General features: G+C 39.3%; 1 protein-coding gene across 1 annotated transcript in view; it reads right to left on the bottom strand.

Annotated features, from left to right (window-relative positions):
* Window positions 1-22,631, bottom strand: part of LOC144821265 (protein FAM149A-like) — a 212,666-nt gene that overhangs the window by 142,391 nt on the left and 47,644 nt on the right. Inside the window, exons 2-4 of the mRNA XM_078678089.1 lie at window positions 22,279-22,389; window positions 16,137-16,269; window positions 8,636-8,778 (exon numbers count right to left, since the gene is read on the bottom strand). Coding sequence (XP_078534215.1) covers window positions 8,636-8,778; window positions 16,137-16,269; window positions 22,279-22,389 — 387 coding nt within the window. The remainder of the gene's footprint in view (window positions 1-8,635; window positions 8,779-16,136; window positions 16,270-22,278; window positions 22,390-22,631) is intronic.

Genomic DNA, 22,631 nt, shown 5'->3' with positions numbered 1-22,631 from the left:
CCATAATTTTACCACAAATATTATTTGCAAGCACTACATAACCAGGCATGTCTCCGATACCTTACAAAACACTTATACAGCTTGTCTTTACAAGTTCAAAATTGTTTCAATTTGCAAACAAGGACCACTTTTTTAGCTTTCTAATTCACTAATAGTGGCCACTTTTATTTTGGAGCATGGGCCTATTTTCTGTCCAAGTGTGACACTGACTATGATGTTTACTGTTGATCCCCTCTAGTTCTCAAGCACTACAGTGTAACATCAATGCAATACAGGCGAGTGGGAAGTATGAATTATTACAATGAGCTCATATTACATAAAGGGTACTGAACATTTGCTTATACAAAACAGAACATATCCCTGAAGCAGGATGAGGTTCCTGATTGCTTAAAAATACAACAAACAAACCCTCGTAGCAAACAAAACAGGAGCGGACCTAGAAGATCTCAAGAGTTTTTGGTTGGGAGGTCACAACCCTTCTGTTCCCAGATCAGTCTAGCTCTTTAAATTAATACATTCAGAGAGAGATAAGCTACAAGGTGTTCCGGAGTGTCAAGAGGAGCGACAAGAACTACAAGCCAGTTAGAGAGGCCTGATGCCCAATGTGAAAATAGGAGTATGCTAATTTAGTAGGTCTGGAAACCAGTAGCGGCTGGTGTAAGAGGAGAGTGGTGAGCAGGAGTAGGGAGGGAGACAACAAACAACAAAAAAAACGGAGGGAAAAAAAAAGAACTTACCTGCCGGTGCAGCTTGCCCCATCACCGTCTTCTGCTCCTCTCATGGCTCCACTGCAGGCAGAGGCTCCCAGACTCCCCTGCGACCAATCCTGAACCTGCTCTCATGCATGAGACCATATTCAGGATTGGCCTGTGCGCCAATCACCTGCGCTCCCATGGAGACTGGGAGCCTGTGCTTGCTGACTCCAACCCAGCAACACAGTTTGGAGAGAGGATCAGGGCGCATCACGGTTTGCCGGCCGGAGACGGCCGGCCAATCCGTCATGCGCACTGATAACAGTGCATATCAATCCATGCCAATGCCTGGTATCCCTGCCCCCAGAACTCTGGGAAACAAAATAAAATGATAATTAACCCAGGTTTATTATTGCTTTATTTTCCTTTTTTTTAGCTTCTGGCAGGGGAGGTGATGCTCCTCCGCTATGGCGGAGAAGCCACCCCTACTCGAAACCAAACCAAATCATCCAAGAGGTAGTATTCTTCACTTCCACACTTACAAAACGTCTTAAGTGATTGATTAACCAAATTATAGAAATGCTGAAAATTGACTCTTTCCATGACAAGTTTTCTCATATCCTCAATGCCGTCGTACGAGAGAAGTCTACCAGAGAGTGTATATTGTTCAACTTGCTTTAGTTACCTCATTTGTTTTTTCTATGTGGTCAATTTTAGGCAAAGCAAGCCACCTGCCAAATGTATGTTGTTTATTGAATAAGACATTCATATCAAGCCAAAATAATTATTTCAATAGGACCAATGCATCTTTTTTGTCTATGTACATCACTCAGTCCTGAGTTCCATTATGATTTTAAAGATATTCCCACAGCTAAATGGTGGAGATATCACTTTGAAGCACATCTGAAGTGTAGATCATTAAATACTCCACTTCACATTGGAGTAGCTTTGAAAAGCAAGTCAGAAAAATCAAGTAATATGAAGAGTTACTCCTTTTTAGAATGTATATGAAAACTATGCTACATCTATACTTCTGACTCAGAGCTACAGGCAGCCTAACGCCTACATAACCCTAATTTTGCCTTCCAATGTTTTGAGATGTTTCCCATTTCGCAAATGAAGTATTGATAATGTGGAAACACATACTCCATTTTGGAATCTGCCCAGCTTATCAATAACTTGAACACACTGTGCCAATCCACTATGGCATGTATTAGTATATGAAGAGGTACTCCTGTAGTACTAATTCACATACTCATCAATGCCTTTGTGGCATATGAGTTAGTACTCCTGTAGGACTATTTCACTTACACATCAATTCCTTTGGGGCGTGTAAGTTATGTCCTGCAATACTACTTCAAACACTCATAAATGCCTGTGGGGCTTGTGTTAGTACTCCTGTAATACTACTTCACATACTCATAAATGCCTTTGGGGCATCGAAATTAGTACTCCTGTAATACTATTTCACATACTCATAAATGCCTTTGGGGCATGTAAGTTAGTAATCTTGCAGTACAACTTTAAATCCTCATAAATACCTTGGTGGCATGTGAGTTAGTACTCCTGCAGAAATACTTCACATTCTCATAAATGACTTTTAGGCATGCAAACTAATACTCTTACGGTACTACTTCTCATTGTCAAAATTGCATTTGGGGCCATTTCATGAAGGCATTGATGAACACATGAGTTAGTGCTCCTGTAGTACATCTTTCCATATTATTAAAGGCCTTTATGATTAAGCCCCAACACATTTAAAATGGGAATACCCAGGCAACATTTCTATACAATTAGTGTAACTAGTAAGGAATGTGCCATATTTGCACTTTTGTTAATAGTCTAAGACCTTCAAACAAGATCACAATTTTCTTCAAGTAGTTTATTTTTCAGGCCAATCATGTTAATGACCTCATAGGTCGCTTTCAAACAACTCTGAATTTCTAAATATAAATGTGCAAGATCTGGATTGGACTAATAACAGCCTGACACTAAAGTTTAATTTAATATTATAGTTCTCCAGCACAGTTACCAAATTAATCTAATTTCACTCTATATTGGTTCAGTTTCTATTAAGATATGTCCATGTATCACCTCTACCTTGAATCTACTGCATACAGGTGCAACAACATCGTAAGCACTATGTCAACCTTACAACTACTGAGAATGCCACAAAATTCTGAATAAACACAGCGATCTCACGGGTGTTTCGACAGGACGGAGGTCTGGTGGATGGGAGCCGGCTGCTTCTAACACAAGCGGCCTACTGGAATACAGTGCCCACCTCCTCCTTCTGGGAACTTATAGGATTTGCTTGTCCTTGGTTTCCTTGTTAATTATTACAGAACATGTATATGATGTTCAAACACATGAATTCTTGAGAAGTTCTTATTTCCTAAACTCAGGATTTTAACCTGACCAAGTCCCGACCTAACAAATAGATATATAGTACAACCTGGTTTGTTCCATACCGAATGAGAAAAGGATACATCAGATTTTCTATACATCAATTCATACATATTGGATGACTGAATCTGTGAATACGTGGCCAAGGCATTTCAATCTCGTCATATCCTCACTCCTTATGGGACAGCTCATATTTACAAAAGCCCTGAAGAAGTCCCAGCTTGGGACGAAACGCGTCGGCTGTACATTGTTGTTTTGAATACACTGAAAATAAAGATCATTTGAAGATTAACAACATCCTGTCATTTGCAAAACGTTCTTATTCATGCTTATTAATAGCATTGTAATTTGCTCAATATCTTGTCGTGGTGCACCTTTGCAGTGGTTTAACTTGTATATAATTCCGTTAGGAATCAGCACAGTAACGATGGGTGCTAATCAGTGTGCACACACTCCCCTCTAGTTATCTTGGGGCTAATTATCAATTGGGGGCGATAAATAGCCAGGTGCTGACATTAGGAAGGGTCCGTCGTTGAACTTTTGGTATTTATTCTGAAATTATGTTAATAATGTGAGAAAGTGCCTCTTTTTGGGGGTGACCTCCATTTTAGGCTGAATTTTAATACAGTTTTTCGGATTGCCTCTTGGAGCACAGCTGTCCAATATGTGTGTAGGACCCCTAAAACATAAATTGGCTAATTCCTGATTGGAGTATTTCTCTTTTCTATAAGGCCATGTAATAAGGAGAAGAAACTTCACCCATGACATGGAAAGTTAAATGTCACCTGTTGACTGCAGCCCTTATTGTGCCATCAACTAGTGTGACAATGAAAACATGGCTTCATGTCTACTATTTTAGCCTGATGGGTGTAGTTTAAACCTGCAGCTTGACCTGTTATACTAACCATAATTGGCGGGTAAAAAACTAACTTTTAATTATTTGTTCCTCACCTCTATGCATGCCTTTTAGCCCACAAGGTAGGGTGCATAGAATATAAAAGCAGAACATGAAATAATTAATGTTAGCATGAACCTAAAGGTACAAGGCCTAAAAGCTATTTTCACTGTGCCGGGCTTAGCTGTCCTATGTAGAAAATCAGAGCACAGATTAAAATACTAACACTGTATCTCGGGACTGGGACCAGCTAGAAAAAACATTAAACAACTATGTTTAATATTTATTAAAAATCATTCAATTCAATAGTGAAGTCAGATTTTTAATAAATATTAAGGAGAAGTAACTTTTAGAGTTACCTTTTTCGTGACTGAAGTTCCTAGAGTCTAATGTGCATTTACTATCCAGCTGCTCCCAGCCTGCACTTGGTCTGAATGAGGTGTGAAATTACTCCAAGGGGGCTAAACACCAGGTCACTGTGATTGACAGGTTAACATGAACGGGCAGGGAGAACTCCTTTGATATTAGCAGAAGGGTGGGGAACTGAGATCCTGTTCGCACCAAATTGTCAAATCCTGCCCGACAGGTTTGTTTGAGCCACATGTAACACTTTGGCAGACTTGAAGCAGGATGCCAGGACAATTCTTGTGTTTCTCCTGTATGGTTGCTGAAAGGCCCTGCCTTTGACCTTCCAGACATCTGTCTCCTGGTTTGTTGAGTGTAAATGGCCTGCTTCAAACTGAATTTTAGTGATAGATGTGGTGGACACTAATGATTACCATGATGCACTCCCCTACACACCCACAATCTTCAGATCCCAGTAAGGCAAACAGAAACTACTGGAAAAGGGGGTGTGTTGCCCTGGGGAGCTTTTACCTCATTGGTTAGGGAGTGCCCTAGAATCACCTTCACCCACAAGCTGGTGCCAGCCAAAAGTATGGCACCCCAAGGCACCATCCTCAAACACTTTCTTGACCTTCGGAACAACAGAAGAGTACTGTGATTACTCTGCCTACTGAAAGGAACCCTAAAGTCTGGACCTGGTCCTCCTTCTATCCTGGATGAAGAAGTGAACTCCAATGCCTAGTTGACTAACCTCCTGTGTAGCTTCAGGGATGCACCAAGCGGCAAGAGGCATTTTCCTGGAAATTCCTAGCTGACAAGAGGCAACTGGAACTTGGACTGGACTTTGATGGTGGCCTCTGCCGGACACTCTTAGAGTCTCTACGTGCTCTCCCCTAATGTGGGGGCCTTAGAAGTGTACTTCTATGGTTGTTTGTGCACTAGAAGAACGTTTTAAAAATTTTCAAAACTTTTCCTTCAGACCAGTGGGACTTAGAAACTTTTTTGACTACCAGACTTTCACTGGAACCAATCCACTTGGTGTATTTAACTCAGGCAGCATCGCGATTGGCCTGAAATTGGCCTGAAATTGCACTTTGATCCCGAACTGCTGCAACAATTGACTATCATTGGCACTTTACTGGTTTTTTTCTTTCTGCTTTATCGAATTAGGTCTTTTAAAAATTAATATATCTGATTCCCTTTATTGGACTTTTGTTGTTCTAGTGTCATTTTGCTTGTTGCGTTTTCCCTATTTTTATAAACTGGAGCGATATTTTCTATTGCATCATGTTTTTGACTTTTTAACTGTTTTGGTACTTTGATCCATTTTTTGCAAAGTTAAGTCTGTCTGTTCTGCGGCATAACTACCAGAGCTTGAGATTGGGTTTAAACTACCAAAACCTTTGACTGGGCCTAACAACAAAGTGACTTTAATACTTTTAGTGGATACCAATCGACCCCAACTAATAAACCACGTTCTCACATGTAAGTGAAACGGAAAGTATTAGTATAGTCAAGGTTTCTTGTTTAACTGCATTTAAATACTTTACTTTAGGATTTTGGTATGTTAAAAATATGTCTTTAATTAATTATATATTAGTATTTAATGTTATTGAATGATGAGGTCAAGTTTAGGGATAGCGTTAATGTTTGTCAATGTTATTTAAAGTAATTACATTCAATTTCATTATATTTAGGGATAGATTACAAATAGGTTGAGGTGGTTTGTTTTGTTATGATTAACACTAGGGTTAGGATTAGTTTAGGGCAGTGAATTTAATTTAATTTTATTTTGGATTATAATTAACATTATAATTAAGGTAAGGGTATTGTTTATTAGAAATTATATACTTAAATTACATTTGCTTATCTTTATTATTAGGTTGGGCTAAGGTCAATCCCGAGGTTAAGTCAATATTTAAAACTCATTTAATATACTTAATTGAAAATAATGTAATTTTAACCTAATCAAAGCTTGTATAGCTGTGGCAAAATACTTGGGCTGGGTCTGGATTATTAGAAGTAGAATGCTCAAAGATTAACATGTAATCACTGTACCGAATTTAATTTTAACTATGTATATACTCATTTTAATTCCATAGATGAAATGGATTTAACTGTATAACAAACTTATGGGTTTTTATGTATACATGTACAGTTTTTTTTCTTTAAAATTTTTTATTTATACGTCTAAACTCTTTTTGTATGTACTGTTTGCTTTTATGACTATCGTCGAATAAAGCTTGTCTGAACCTAATCAAGGGTTAAGATTAGGGTTTGATTTCAGAACTTTCTCATACTGGTAATTAATTAAATGTAATCTATTTTAAATTACTTTAGATAAAAGGTTGGTTACCCATTGGGGTTAAATCAAGGTTTCTGATTTCATGGAATTACATTTAATTGAATTTAGTGTGAAGAATAGTTTTTAGGTTTGATGTCAACAGAGTCACTGAGACCAATTCACAAAGGTATTTGCGAGTACGTTGAGTAGTGCTATAGGAGTACTAGTTCACATACTTATTAATGCCTTTGTTAGCTGGTCTCTAACTGTCCATCTGCCTGTTAGTAAAAGTGCATGGGGAGCAATTTTAGTTGTACTAACTGTATTCCCTGAATAGTATCACTTAGACATTTGGGGCCAATTCTCTAAGGGATTTAAGAGCATGTGAAGTGGATCGCCTGTAGTATTACTTTGTGTACCCATACACACCTTTTTGAACTGGTCCGCATGTGTAGGTCCAGGTCCTAGTAAGTTACATTACATATTTACCAAATCAAAGTACTTGTGGTCAATGTAGTGACTGAGATGTAATTATATGTCACGGTGGTGGACCTCGAGGTACTTACACACAACAAAAATGAAGTCTTGCATTCTAGCAGAAAATGTAAACGAGACATTTGCAATAAACTCCAATGTGCCCAAATGTGAGGAACCAAAACAACAAAGTTTTCTGTTTTCAGTGCACGCAGGTGAAGGAGCCACTATATATTCTTAAAAGGAGGCTGTCAGGTTCCTCAGAACTAGAACCCAGACAAAAAAACTCGCTGTTGAATGTACACCACACTAAGACTCCTTGCCACCTCTCTGTACCTTTGAACACAAAAATGTACAATCAAGGCCCAACTCAACAGAGCCTTGGTGGGTTATAACAAAATGATTCCAGTTGTGATAAAGTGTAAATGTCTTGCCCACACATATATTATGATATAGTAAATATAGTTACAGTATATAGAAGAAAGTACACAGAACATAATACACTAATAATACAGTATTGACAGAAAGAGCCAGCAATCTCACAGTGAAAATGGTAATCTAAAGTAAAGACTGCTAATCAAATAAAGCGTACGGTAATAGCACAATACAGGAATAAGACTTGGGTGCTATATCTAATGGCCGTGAAGCTCGGGTCACACTTAGAATGAGAGGAAAACAGTACCGACCCATAAGCATCACAGAGCTGTTTGTGCAGCAATGGCGGTCCATGGAAACCCTTTACCCCATTTCAGAGGGCTCCCCTCAGGGGACTGCACGCACTGATAGTGTGCCACATTTATCTAGCGCACTGTCAATGCACCTCCTAAGGGCATGTTTGTCTCTGCGCCCACGTCCATAATACGGCATGGGTGCAGAGTCAACGTGATGTCCTCATTTGCATGGGGCCACACCCCAAACAAATCTGGAAACACCTTCTGAAGATAGTGTTGCGCTACATGTGATCCAGTGCTATATGTATTACAGAGGGGGCCACACAAGTATCCGTGGCCCCTTCTTTAATACCACAATGCCTGGGGTGCAAAAGCATATGGCACAGCTAGTGATATGATTGTGCATGAGCTATGGGTGGTTACTTGGCCTTTTGCTCCATTTCATTTTTGGTGATACCCTCCACATGTTAGACTGTAGTATTGCCAGCTCTCTACATAGACTCAGACGCATTTACCCATAATTTATTCAAGGACTCTAATGACCTCTTTCTAGCTTTTTTACTTCCACATTATCTGAGGCAGATTTTGCAAGAGAGATACTATTTGTGTAAGTGTGCAGGGACGAAGAATGTGGAGAGTTTGAAACAAACTAAACACTGTTTGTAACTGTGCTATTTGGATGATGTGTGAATCCACATCCAACTCAATAGCAGATTACTTTTGAATGAAATAACAAAAAGAACACTGAATTGCAAAAGCACTATATACTATGATATAATATGCCACCTATCCACCTACAAATAATACGCCTGTGAAGAAAAGTATTTAATTAATAGAATAACACGTGTCTGAATCAGGAACTTTTTACCTGAGGTGAAGCGACCGATCAGTCCACTCTTTGCATTCTGCCTGTAGGATTTGAGTTTGAGAACTCACTTTTCCTTCAAAGAGCATCTCTTCCACGTCCCAGAACAACTGATGAACCCTTTGTGTATTGACTTTGTCAAACTCCTGCCAAAAAGGACACATAAAGATATATGAGCTCACTAGTAGCCAGAACAATGATGCTAAAACTAAAAGAAACGAAGCTCAAAGAATCAGAGTTTCTATCTACAAGGCCTCTGAGGCCATAAATTAGATGGGGACTTTGTGCGATTAAATTAGGACATTAGTCGCTTCTAGTGGTTCAATACACAGACCGTATTTTGATGAAGGCCAGTTGTTGCCTGTTGTGCTCCATTTTAATGCCCCCTCACTGTACCATTGTGTCTTTTGTCCACATAGTGTACTGCAAAAAATAGTAATGCCAGAGTGACAAAAAGAGAGCCATTGGGAGAGAAAGACAGAGTGTTCATTAGGTGTGTGTGTGTGTATTGTATATGTTCGTGTTAGGTCTTGTGAGTCTGTAAAAGTTTACAAAAATTAATTAGTGTGAATGAGTATTGGTGGGAGAAGGTCAATAGTCACTGCAGCTGATCAGAAGACATTGGTCTAGTTCAGGGAACAGACATTATATCGCTACGGGAAAGAGCAATTACAACATGGTCACTACCATGCACTACTTTTATCACGTGTCCATTACCACACATATGCCTTCAACATGCAATTTGTTTTAACATGAATGCCTTTACAATGAAAATGTTAGTATAACGCAGGCCAGTGCATGTATATATAGTGTCACTGACATGAATGATGTAATATGTGGCGTCATGAGCAGTGCGTTGCGGGGGTGTGAGTTATAGTTAGCTAAACTAACTACAACAGTAGAATTGCTATGGTTTTGTATGAGTGAAATGTCCAGCTAACTATAACCCCCTGACACCTATGGTTTTTTCAGTGAATTTCTAAGGTTTTTTAAATGCAAATTTCTAACTATAACTTCTGTAAAACCTATGTTTTTGTCAGTGAATTTCGAAGGTTTTTTAAATGCTAATTTCTAACTACAATGTCCCTAAAATCTATAATGGTTTTTAAGTAAATTTTAAAAAAGACGCGTATACTTTTTGTAGTGAAAAACTAACTAACTGTAACAGTAGTCTTTTATAACTTATAACTATGGCTCCCGGTTTTATGGTATTTATTTGTTGGGCATTTCCGTCTATATCCATTTTTTAAAATAATTTTATCTGTTTTTACCCATATATATTTTGGGTTTTGTGAAAAAATGAATCTGAAATGAGTATATTTCTACATTTATTTGTCTGATAAATATGCACTCATGCCTGAAGGACTGACCGTTTTCATTCATATGAACACACTCAGATAATACAATATGCACAACCTTGATATTAAAATGTGCATGTTTTCTTATACGAGCATATATATTGCTGTTTAAGGCTTTTTTCTAAAATTATTTTATTGTTTTAACTCGCTTACTGTTAGAACGACAGAGCTATTGGCCTGGTAGTCATAATTCACAGCATTTAGAATTGCTCAAAAAATAACCCAATTTCCGTTTTGATCCACATTTTTAAATAAATACAGACAGGAAAATAAATAGTTTTCTGTCTGTATTTATCTGTAAAAATCAGTAAAAACAGGGATCACTACTTATAATTTAACAATGTTTATAACTTAATTAGCAGTAATTAACATATGAGTTTATTTCAGGTACCCTATGCTCTTGTTCCATTCCCTCCCCAACATGGTGGGTCTGTGGGGTGCACACTGAGGCATGCATATTGGTAGTGGTCTTTTGCCACGCACTCAGCACCTTTTGATACTGTGGTGATTTTCTTCCACTAGTCACTTTGTGGAGACACGTTCAGTCGAGGCAGTTGAGATGCCTCTAAGTTCTTTTTACTCTGAGCACTGCATGGGCAATTATGGGATAGATGTGTATATAGGGAGAATAGAATGTCTAGTTCTGTGTTTTAATTACTATTGTAGATATACCCTTATCCTGATGAAGTCGCAAGAAATGAAAGGCTGAAACGCGACCGCGACTGCGTTGACAAAACTAGGAGGAGTCTTATTAATTTAACCAATGTTTTCCTTATAGTTAGGGCGCCTAAAGATAGAAAGAGGGTAAGAGGTGTGATACCTCAGGCGCATAGAGTTTTTGTAATTGCTGTATATAGCGTGTTTTTGTATTACATTGTGAATATGAATTATATGTGATTTATTGTCTTGTCATATGTGTTGTATATATTATGTTTGATATATATGTATTTGATTTTTTTGTGTATCCAGCACCATCCTATGACATGTGTATTTTATAAAATCATATTTAGGCAGTTGTAAGAAATTTATAAATGACAGGATAATTGATTGTGAAGTGTGCAGAAATAAAATAGTTGATTGATCCCTCCCTGCTTCATTTCTATAATACATCTTTGATGTCCTATGCCCAGGCAGAGGAGGGTGATTTGGGCATACCCCTCTTTTTTGTAAACTTGGCAGAAAGCTAGCTCTTGGCTCAGAAAGAGCTCTTTTTGTTATTTGGTGTATATCCGTTCAGTAGTTTTAGAAATATTAAAGGAAAACCAAATTTGTATATATAGAGATGCAGATCCTCCGAGGATCCGACAGTCCCAGTGCTCAAATGTGATTGGCTGGCAACACTTCAACCAGGAAGTGTTGCTAGCCATCTTGCCACTTGGCTTCAGTCGGGTCCCACAATAAACGTTTAAAAAAAGAGAAGGGGCAGGGTAGGAATGGCCTGTCTCCCTAGGCCTCCTGGGGTGGTCTCACAGGGCAAAATACAGCCTTTAAAAAAAATTACATTCAGCGAGAGTCACGCTGGATCTGTGGCTCCTACAGAAAAAAGTTGCGGTCTCCCGCAACCCTCTACTCTTTAGCCCCAGGGGGGCCAGGGGCATGCAGGAAGTAAAAGGAGGGGGCACCAACTCCTGGGGCTTAATTATGCCCTGGAGACCACCACCTCCATGGGGCTTATGAGTTAATAAGAGGAGGGGCTGTCCAGACCCCCCGGCACCAGGGAGCACCACCTCCCCAGGGAGACATACAAAATTAAATTAGGGGGGCTGTTTGGACCACCACCACCCTGGGACAAAAATACACATATTCAAGAAGGGGTCAGCCTGGACTGCCCTCCTCAAGGCTTTCTGTTGTTTTTCAGGAGGGGGCCACACAGCCCCCCTTCCCAATCGTTCTCGGCCTCCGGTGACGGCAGGCCCGTGAAAGGACATTTGAAATGTCATGAGTGAAGTCACTGACCATGTCATGAGTGCTGTAATATGTGAGGTCATAAGCAGTGAATTGTAAGTGATAGTTAGCTCAGGTAACTAAAACAGCTGAATTTCTCTGATTTTGTACGAGTGAAGTCTGAACCTAACTAATGTCCCTGTAAGCTTTGGTCTTTGCAGTGAATTTCTATGGTTTATCAATTCTATTTCCTAACTATAATGTCCCTGTAACCTTTGATTTTTTTCTAGTGAATTTCTTAGGTGTATCAATTCTATTTCATAACTAAACATCCCTGTAACCTTTGGTTTATCAGTGAATATTTTATATACAAAACAGAACCCTTTCAGGCACAGAGTGACGCATAAATCATGCAAATAAGAAGCAGAGAACTCTGGGTAGTTCTCGAGTTTCGGTGGAAATCAGCTCCTGTATAAAGCACCCTCAACACCAGCGATACTATAAATTTGCTCACCTCAAAAGTCTGCTTTTCTTTCAAAGTCTTTAAGCACTACGCTAATCCTATGTTTAAAGACTTTGCTGTAGAAATGGTAAAAGTCTTTGTCCCGTTCTATCTCGGCATGGATGGCACTGTGCTAATTCTATGCTTAAAGACTTTAATAGAAAAGCAGACACTTCAACCAGTAAAAAGGAAAATATTTGTGGACAAAAGCTACAAATTAATGCATGAGTGATATTATGTTGAGGAAATATATTGTGTTTAATACATTTCATGGCTAGTCAACGTTGCGAGTTCTGCTAATCTATGCACACAATGGTAAGAATTAAGAAAGCATTTGCTCTGGGCACGTGCTAAATTACAATCTTGTTAATTAGCACTGGTCAAAGCAAATGTCTTTCCCCTTGCTGAACAAGAATGTAGGTGGACATAACTCACAGTTGGCAACTGTCTTTAGAAGTCAAAATACAAAGAAGAATTTTGTATACACTATTCTTTTGCTGGGGCTACAGGTACCAAAGGAGAAACATTAGCTGAAAACTGTGCTACATCCAGTACTTAATAAAAGAGTGCTGGTTTCCCCAGCTATGCTCAGAATCCGGCGGCCAGTGCATTTAAATTTTGGCATGCAGAATACTAAGGCTGGTAGCCTTTGAACCATTACCAGACACTCCCTGCCCCTGTTTCTCGCTCTTGCAGGTTCCTGCTTTCCCCCTTTATGGTGGTTTTGCCGTCTTTCTCTTCCCCCATCTTTCCAATTTGTTTGTTTTCCCCTTTCTTGCACTTGGTAAATATTTACCCTGGGCGTGCACTTCGCACTATGCGATATACGCGTAGCGAATTGCATAGCGCGATGATTGCACAGTGTCGGATGCTTGTCCGCACTGTGCAATCATTGAAACCGGCATCTCGCACACTGCGAGCTGTCGTTTTTTGCCGCTCAAGTAGATTTTTACTCGAACAGCAGCTTTCTCAACGCGGACTGGTAGTTTCTCATCGCGAGCGGTCGCGAGCATACGTGACCACCCGCAATGGGAAACCTGACCTCCCCACGTTGAGAATCTCGTTGGGAAGTTTATTTTCCTCGTTCACGATCGCCAACTTGATGTTGCTGTTCGCGAACGAGGAAAAAGTCTCGCTGGGATGTAATTTTGCTCGCTCGCGGTCGCCAACTTGGCGTTGAGGAACGCGAGCGAGCAAAAAATGGCAACTACGCTATGCGATTTTGCACTGTGCTACGTGCAATTCGCATAGCGGGCAGTAGCACAAACTACGCAAACTTCGTGAGCATAGCGCAGTTGGCCGCCCAGGGTTATGTGATGCGGGAAAATAAGTGCTGATCCACAAAGATAAGTGCTGGTGGCCCTCACGGCAACCATCGGCCCAAATTAAACCCTGGCTACATCAGGATGCAAGAAACAGAAAGAGATTATGATATATCCTTTAATACCAGATCTACAATGATAAAGACACTAGCTCTGTTTATTTTTAAATGAAAAGAAATCCTACATTGACAAAAAAGCAAGTAGAAGCTGGAGCACATCACAGAAGTACTGATCAACTATATAAACAGAGGGAGGTAAGTATACATGGGGTATAGCAGGAATCTAGAAGCAAAGATTTTCAATTTGGATGACGAGATAAAATAGCTATAAAGAAACGGAGCAGGTCTAAAAAAGGGAATGCAGAGTAAATCTGAGAACATTTCGATTTAGACCTACCTCTCTTTTAACTGTATTATGAAAGAGGATATTAAGCATGATACAGAAAAGTCAAACAAGGACTATAACATGAGAAGGAGGAGGTAGAAAAAAAGCCTGCAGTTCCCTTTAAAAACAAGCATTTGCAATGCAATAGGTCATGCATTTGAGCTATTGTCATTGTAAATGACAATGCCTTTTATTTGTGTGTTATTTTTAAAACTTTGAAATAAAAAAAAGGCATGGTTATTTAAAATGCCAATAGCTCAAACTCTCACAAATGCGACACTTATTGCATTGCATATGCATTTGGCGCACAAGCTATAAAGATTTTTTTTAAAGCGTTAGGAGAGAGCGTGTTCTGCCTGCAACAGCTAACTACTGGACTACTAAGCCTATTGGCCAATGAAAAGCCACAGTTTACAGTGGACATTGACACAAGCCAATGAAAAATATGGGAGGAGAGTGGGCGGAGCTTCAAGTACATACCTGAATACAGCATGCTTTGCAGAGCAGCGCATGTGCTGCCCAGACTTGACCTACAAAAAGATCAAGGGACAGCATTGTCCCACCTACTTTTGTTCCCAAATACCTAGTTTATCCCTTCTTCATTGTTAACCTCTATTCTAAAACTCTCTAACACCTTTCTTTAGTCTTCAAACACTATTTACATGGTTTTAAAAGGATATATATATATATATATATTCCACAAAACAACCTTCGACATGGAGCCCCCGACCCTTCAGGGCGGTCTCGTACGGCAGGCTCATAGAAGCCCGTCAAACGCAGCCACGGCCAGTGGAGGGAGTTGCGGTGGGGCAGAAAGGCGGGGCGGGGAGGGGCAGGGTGGGAGGGTGCTAAAAACCGGAATATGGATAATTGGAGGTAAGTAAACAATTTAATTAATAAAACGAATTTCGTAGCACGGGCAGCATCGGATCTTGCGATACAGCCCGCGCTACAAAATTCAGCGCTTGTGACAGTCTGCCACAATGTGGTGCTGTCTGGCTAATTTAGAGATGACCTCAACAATAGGTCATTATTAATTCAATATACATTAAAAATTACCATTATCTGCAGCCCAAACCATTCTTAAAGCTTTGGAGGGCAGAAATAGTCCGAATTGCCACACTTGTAGAAGGGTGATGGTTAGTGGCTGTGTTGGTACTATCACTGGCAGCATGGCATGGGCAATGTGTGATAAAGGCTGCAGTGGCCTCCTGACAAGAGCACTGGCATTATATTTTTACAAATTAAGCACTGGCACCATGTTTAATATCAGAGAAAGACAAAGGCATGGATAAATAAAAAAATCTCCATATTCTTAGTCCATACACTCATCCAAAATTATAAAAAATAGTTCATGTAATCCAGTTAGCACCACCTACTACAGACAAAAAAATGGTCTGAGTAGTATTTGCAGCCCGAGATGTAAATTGAATTGTGGTGTACAGCTTATACCAAATTTGAACAGATTGATTTCAATTTACAAACTCACAACAAAATTCTGTGTTTTTCTCTAACTTGTAAACAAGAGCCTGAAAAATGTGTATATGAGCGAACCTTTGGGCCGGAAGTTCCACTGTATAATAACATTGTTGGGGGGGCTCCAAGCTTCCCATGAACCTTCTGATCCAGTGACTGAATTGTTATATTACCATGATTAGAATTTGAATTATATTTCTCAGTAAAGCTGTTACACAAATGAGTAAACAGGAGTTTAGACTACATTATAATTTGTTATTTATCATTTGAACATGAGAGTTCAAGTGCTTTGGTGGTCCATGAAAAATAATTCTTAGATGTATGCTTGCAACCTCTCCAAGTCAAATACTGTAGTTTCCACTTGTTTCACTCTGACACAGAAAGTGTTTAGGCTTCTTGGGCACTTGGTATTATAAATTCAATATAAAAGTACCAGGCATTTGAAAAATGTCTTACGCAAGATCCATACTATTATCATCTGATTTTACAATATTTATTCAATGAAGGTTGTAACTTTAGTGAAGAGACTAAAATAAGTATGCAATGCGTTGGAAGAAAAAGTATCAGTTGTAACCTACATCATCCCTCCAGGAGTAAACAGAGCTTCTTTCAGTAGACAAGCCAGTGGTGTAGCTCTGTATTCCAGACCAAGAGTTGTTCATGTCTGTTGGTGTGGTTTGCCCACTGGATGAAACTGAAGAAATGGATTCACTGTTGATAAAAACAGAATCCAACATTACGTATGGTTATATTAATTAACCAAACATTACTAACACTGCTGAGATAAAGAAACATGGTCAGGCAACATTACAAAATGGAATAACATTCAGATGTGTTATCTCTATACAGAACTCCAGGGTTCATACTGTTGTTACTTCATGCTCCAGAAACACTTAACAGTGGATGAGTGAATGTTTCAATCGAACACAGAAGGCCTGATCCACAAAGGTAAATGTACACTTTTATGTATGTTTACAATTTTTTGGGTATTCACAAACTGAGTTTAATTCTAATCAAAATAATTTATTGACTGCAGTGACTTTGCAATCGTGGCATTGACTGCACACATATAAAGTTAGGCCTGTCCTATCTTTTTATGCACAGAGTTCTCTACCCTGACTTCAGAGTGTCCGCAGTCGTAAAATTACCATCAGCAAAATGAAACTTGTAGATTGTGAATAATAAAAAAATAGTAAATGTACAATAAAATGTAAAAATTTACCTTTGTAAATCAGGACACTAGTTTTCAATTGCTTTCTATTTATGCTGAATGCTTAAAAACTCTGAAAGAGATAGTCCCACCGCCTGCATGCTACAAAAATATAGATTGCTAAAATAAAAAAGTAAATACCTAGGTCTAAATGTGCTATACTATGACCTAGGAACACCATGTGTGGACTGTGCCTTCTTTAGGACCAATTACTATACAGAAACAGTGCTGGTGTTTAAGTGAATTGTTTTTTCAGGACCGGTGATATTTTTTTTCTGTTCATCTACAACATTTGGAACGTAGGTGAATGTATTAACAATTTTCCTTATTTAGAATGTCTCTTTCAACAGTGGTGCTCCCACTATAGATAGGGTTTAGACAATGGATGATTTGTTGTTTTAAGTAGATACCCAATCACTTGCATCTTCTGCTTTTACATAGCATGAGGTATTACTCACAAAACAGTTATTAACATTATTTTCATTATTACAAGAAACAGATATCATAGGGTTTGCTTACGGGGCCACCCCGTTACCTCCGCCCCGAGGAATAGGAAACTCATACAAATTGGGTGAGGTGAAGTGGTATGGTGTGCAGACATGGATACTTGCGTGATGCTTGATGTTTTTTTAATAATCTTTATTCGTTTTACACTCAACACAACATACAGCTGTAAATACATCATTGTAAAGTACAAAATGAAGTACACCTCTGTGCATTATTGTGCCCACTGGGTGGGGTGCAATGGGGCGAATCGCTATGCTCGACATTACTAACAAACAATATCAACATTAATTCACTTCAGAGATTGTCAGCAGATGTTACTGTTCAAAGCTGTGTCTAAACAGGATATTAGAGAAAGGAGAAAAAAAAGACAAATGTATTAAACCACCCTACTAGTGTGCCTGTCCTATGATTATCATGAGTATGTTCCTGCTGAATGTGCCGCGTATGCGGAATGCGAAATATCTGTGCCCTGCTGTAGTTGGTGCTACTATGGGAGCAGAGTAGGGGATGAATTATGCATAGTAGGTGTTTCGATGTATGCGGGTGCGGTCAGGCCTTATCAGAGGTGTGAGACAGGTGTATCTGATTGCCACGCCCGCGTGTGGGAGCCATCGCTTCACTTGTGAGCGTGCCTTGGTGTAGGTACTCGGGGTGTCCCAGTTATGTTAGCCAGCTACGGTGTCAGTGTTATTGTTATGTCGCCCATGGTCGTTTGTATCCCGAAGTCTGGCTTCTATAGTGGTTATATAGTGTTGACAGTCCATAGGCTGCACCCGAGCCATTGGGCATTGGGGTTGAGATGTCAATGTATCGGGTTCGGCCACTAGGGCACGTCGAAGATCGAGAAGCCAGTGTCTAGTGGATGGGCCCGTCAGGGACTTCCAGGCATGGCCAGAGAGCGTTTGGCCAGAACCAGTGCCAAGTCAATAAATTTGATGCTGTTCTTACGTGGTGCATTCATTTTTATAATGTCTAGCAGATAGTGTGCGCCCTGAATTGGAATTGTGGTTCCCGTTGCCGCGGCCAGTATGTCAGAGACCTTCCCCCAGTATGTTATGATGTGGGAACACGTCCACACCATATGTATAAAGTCAGTGCCTTTGTCGTGACACCTGGGACAAATATGAGGTTGTGTACATTCGTGCCAGCCTGTGCGGGGAAATATGATGCTTGATGTTGTGATGTTCAAAGATATCCGGTACATAATACGATTGGAAGATTATGTCACTAAAATTACTGAGGCACAAAGAATAGTTAAAAATAAATAGATTACACAATAACGCATATTATTCGGTTTGCCGTACACTCTCGCCTACCGATTTCAGAGGATGAGCAGATGCATGCACCAGGAGGGCACACCTAGCGGAGCATCGCATGCGAGTGCTCTCTGAATGAGTGGCTTGGTGTGAACATGACACTTGCATTTTCACAGATTGAAAAACACGCATGGGTATAGTGCATGCCAAAAGTGGAATAATCACAGTATGACAAATAATTTGGTTGGTGGCACATACTATGCCTCACAAAAAAACATGGTTTCATAACCTGAAAAGTCAAATAAAACCCTAAATTAATAATAATAATAATAATAATAATAATAATAATAATAATAATAATAATAAAGCATTTTGTAGAGCGCATGGTTACACCAACCAGTGTATCCCTGTGCTATAGATCTAACCTCACAGTAAAAGGGTGAGACAGAGGGGGGAAATCAGAGCTCTAAGATCTAACCTGTGTGAGAAAGGAGAGAAGAACAGGGAGGGAGCAAGCCTCTATAAAGTAGTAGGTCAGATCAAAAGAAAGGGGCAAGTATATTGACTGCTTATGCATGATTTTGGTTGCATGCTTTATGTGAATAGGACAAAGCAAATAGCTACAAAAAAACTGGGGAGTTGAGTAATATCAACCTTCTTTAGCACGCATGCCTTTATGACAAATGTTTTTACCACACATACGCCTTTACCAAAAAAATCTAAGTATTTTAATGGTAAGTATAAACCCCTTATGTGTATATAGAAAGGGTTTATACTTACCTGTAAAATTAAAATATATAAATGTTCGTGGTAAAGGCATGCATGGTAAAAGCATACGTGTGGTGAAAGTTTACCTACAAGTATATCACACGCACCCTAAACTCTAAAAAATACCCTTGCCACCCAAAAACCCATACTCACCCTTTACCCTAAAAATACCCTTGCAATCCAAAAGCCCATATCCCCCCTAAATTACCCTTGCCACCTAAAAACCCATACCCACCCTACACCCTAAAAATACCCTTGCCACCCACAAACCCATACCCACCATAAAAAAACCCTTGCCACCCAAAAACCCATACCCACCCTAAACACTAAAAATACCCTTGCCATCAAAAAACCTGTTCCCTCCCTAAAATTACCCTTGCTACCCAAAAACCCATACTCACCCTTAACCCTATAAATACCCTTGCTACCCAAAAACCCATATCCACCCTAAAATTACCCTTGCGACCTAAAAACCCACACTCACCCTAAACCCTAAAATTACCCTTGCTGGCCAAAAACCCATACCCACCCTAAACCCTAAAACTACCTTTGTCACCCAAAAACCCAAATCCATCGTAAATCCTAAAAATACCCTTGACACCCAAAACCCATACCCAAACTAAACCCTTACAATACCCATGCCACCCAAAAACCTAGACCCACTCTAAATCCTAAAAATACCCTAGTCACCCAAAAACCCATACCCACCCTAAACCCTAAAAATACCCTTACCACCCAAAAACCCATAGCCACCCTAAACCCTAAAAACGCTCTTGCCATATACAAATATAATATACTTACACGTGAAATCCTTACATTTTCATTGTAAAGGCATGCGTGATAAAGGCATATTCGCATGATCAGTACAGGCATATTCGCTGAGGTAAAGACGCATGCGTTGTAAAGGCATGCGTGGTTCCGGCCGTGTTGTTAATGCGGTTTCCCTTTGTTTCAGTTTGTGCTTGAAATGGAAATATAGAAAAGTGCGGGTACCATATACCAAAGTACCTGCTTGCTTCTGAGTGTTGCTGGTACTCTACCATTAAAGGTATTGCATCTCTGCTAAGAAGTGTATGTGTTCTCCCTTTCAAAACAAAGAAGTGCAGGTTCTCAGTGCCTGACAGAACCGGCCCATTTAAAGCACTGCTTTCAGTAATTATGCTTTATCCTTTCTTGCCGGGTCTCTTGCGACTAATTTCTCTATTTTCTTTTGTGCCTCAAAACACCACCGAGCACATTCAAATAATGTCGGCTCATTCCTCAATAGCTTTTGATTATGTTTCATGGCTTTTTCAAATAGAACATTTAGCTATTGCTTTACTATCCATATTTTACATTTATCTGACACTCTCTGCATTTCAGATATAGGGCCTGATTAAGAGTTTAGCAGATCAGTTACTCTGTCACAAACGTGACGATATCCCGTAAGCAAGTAGTTTCCAACATGTGGTCCGTGGACCCCTGTGGGTCTGCATAGCCTCCTCAGGGGGTCTGCAATTACTTAGAAAATTAAATAATATTAACAGATTAATAAAGTGTATATAAATAAAGAAGCTAAATGGATAATTGAACATTTTTAAAAAGTACTGTGAATGTGAAAGAATTTGACGTTTGGTGGCTAAAAATTTAATTAGTATCCTTAGATTGTTTTGTGGGAGCATTGCAAGTGTATCAAACAGAATATAGTATGGATGATGCGTGACCTCAATTGAATTTAGAAAAGCTCCAACCTTTCTATTAAAATTAATAAAAAACATTTTTTAATTTATATGTGTTTTCAAATTAAACAAAATGTGTCATCATGATGAATGCCTTTTATCTGTATTTGTGTATTGTTTTGCGGTTCAAATAATCGACAATGCTTAGGCCTGGGTCCCTGGCTTCCAGTGATGACTCAGGCGGTTGGGGGAGATCTCCAATTCCTATAATGATTCAGTGGGGTTCCCCATGTTCCAGTAATGATTCAGTGGGGTTCGCCGGGTCCCAATAATGATAAAGTGGGGGTCCCCCGAAGTCAAAAGGTTGAGAACCACTGCCGTAAGCCATATTACAAGTGCGTTATATTTAATGGCACTAGTAATTTGACGTACAACATATCCTTCACGTTTGTGACGCAGTAACCCATCCGCCGAACTCTAAATCAGGCCCATAATTAGTGTCAATCTGCAGCTGTGAAAATTTGTAGGCGAGAAATGTTAAGACTCCACCTTAGTATTTCTTCTACCTACTGAACACCATAGGATTTACTTTCAATTGTTCTCACTTATGTAGCCAAATCAAAAGTCTGAAGATGACTATACTAGAAACAAAGTTGACAAAGCAGATAAACAAAAGCGATTTCAAACAGAAGATACTCTTAATTTTGCTAAAGCACAAAACTTCCAATTATGTGCCGCGCTATTGACAACTTAAAGAAACTATGTAAAATATAAAATAGCACAGTACTCATTTTTCTGGCAACCACTGGATGACAAGCCATCGGACACCAACACAATGGATGAGCCCAGTGAAATAATTTGAAATAATTTTTGAAGTAATAAAAATAATTGAAATTATTATTGGCTGAGCCCAGTGATTTGACAATGGGGTTGATGTAGAACTGTGATGCAAGTTAAACTGTTTTTTTAGACTAAAGGTAAAAGGAGGTAGGTAAATAAATTGATCCTATAGAATACGAAGACAGGTTCTATATCTGCGTCAGCGAGAAAATGATTCAGAACTTGGACAGGGAGACCATGACATGCACACTATCAATCGAACTCTGAGCTGATTACCCTCACATGCGATTGGTGGAGGGTCAGATGATCTAAAAGGCCAACAGAGCCCAGGTCTTTATAAACACCCACAAAAAGCCCAAAATCTTCCGACCTAGCCACCCAAAAGTGTTGAAATTGCCAAGACTGATCTATTCACACAAAGTATAACATAATATTACATATACCGTACTTTCAATCCTTTAGTGATCTCATAACTGCATACCTGGTGAAATTGTGGATGGCATCCTGCACACGCCTGGTAAAATGCACTGGAAGAGTCTCTCCATCCTTCGCTGTAAACGTGTTATCCAAAGCTCCTCTCGATAGCCCCTTTCTGAAAATCAATGGGACATATTAACATTAACTAATCACTGGCAATATCACAATTAGATAAATTAATTAGAAAAACGTTTTTCCTTCAGACATCTTAAAATAATATAATATTGGTATGCTAGTGGTTAGGAGTAGAGGCATCCATGCATTTAAGAAAACATGATGAACCTCTTGGTATTTCTCTCATTATTATATGCTACAGTTGAAGTGTTCAAATGTGTAATTTTTAAGAAAAATATTAGC

This window comes from Lissotriton helveticus, chromosome 2_2 (assembly GCF_964261635.1).
Source record: "Lissotriton helveticus chromosome 2_2, aLisHel1.1, whole genome shotgun sequence".
Taxonomy (NCBI): domain Eukaryota; kingdom Metazoa; phylum Chordata; class Amphibia; order Caudata; family Salamandridae; genus Lissotriton; species Lissotriton helveticus.
The sequence above is the reverse complement of the archived record's forward strand: the minus strand, read 5'-3'. Positions and strand labels throughout refer to the sequence as shown.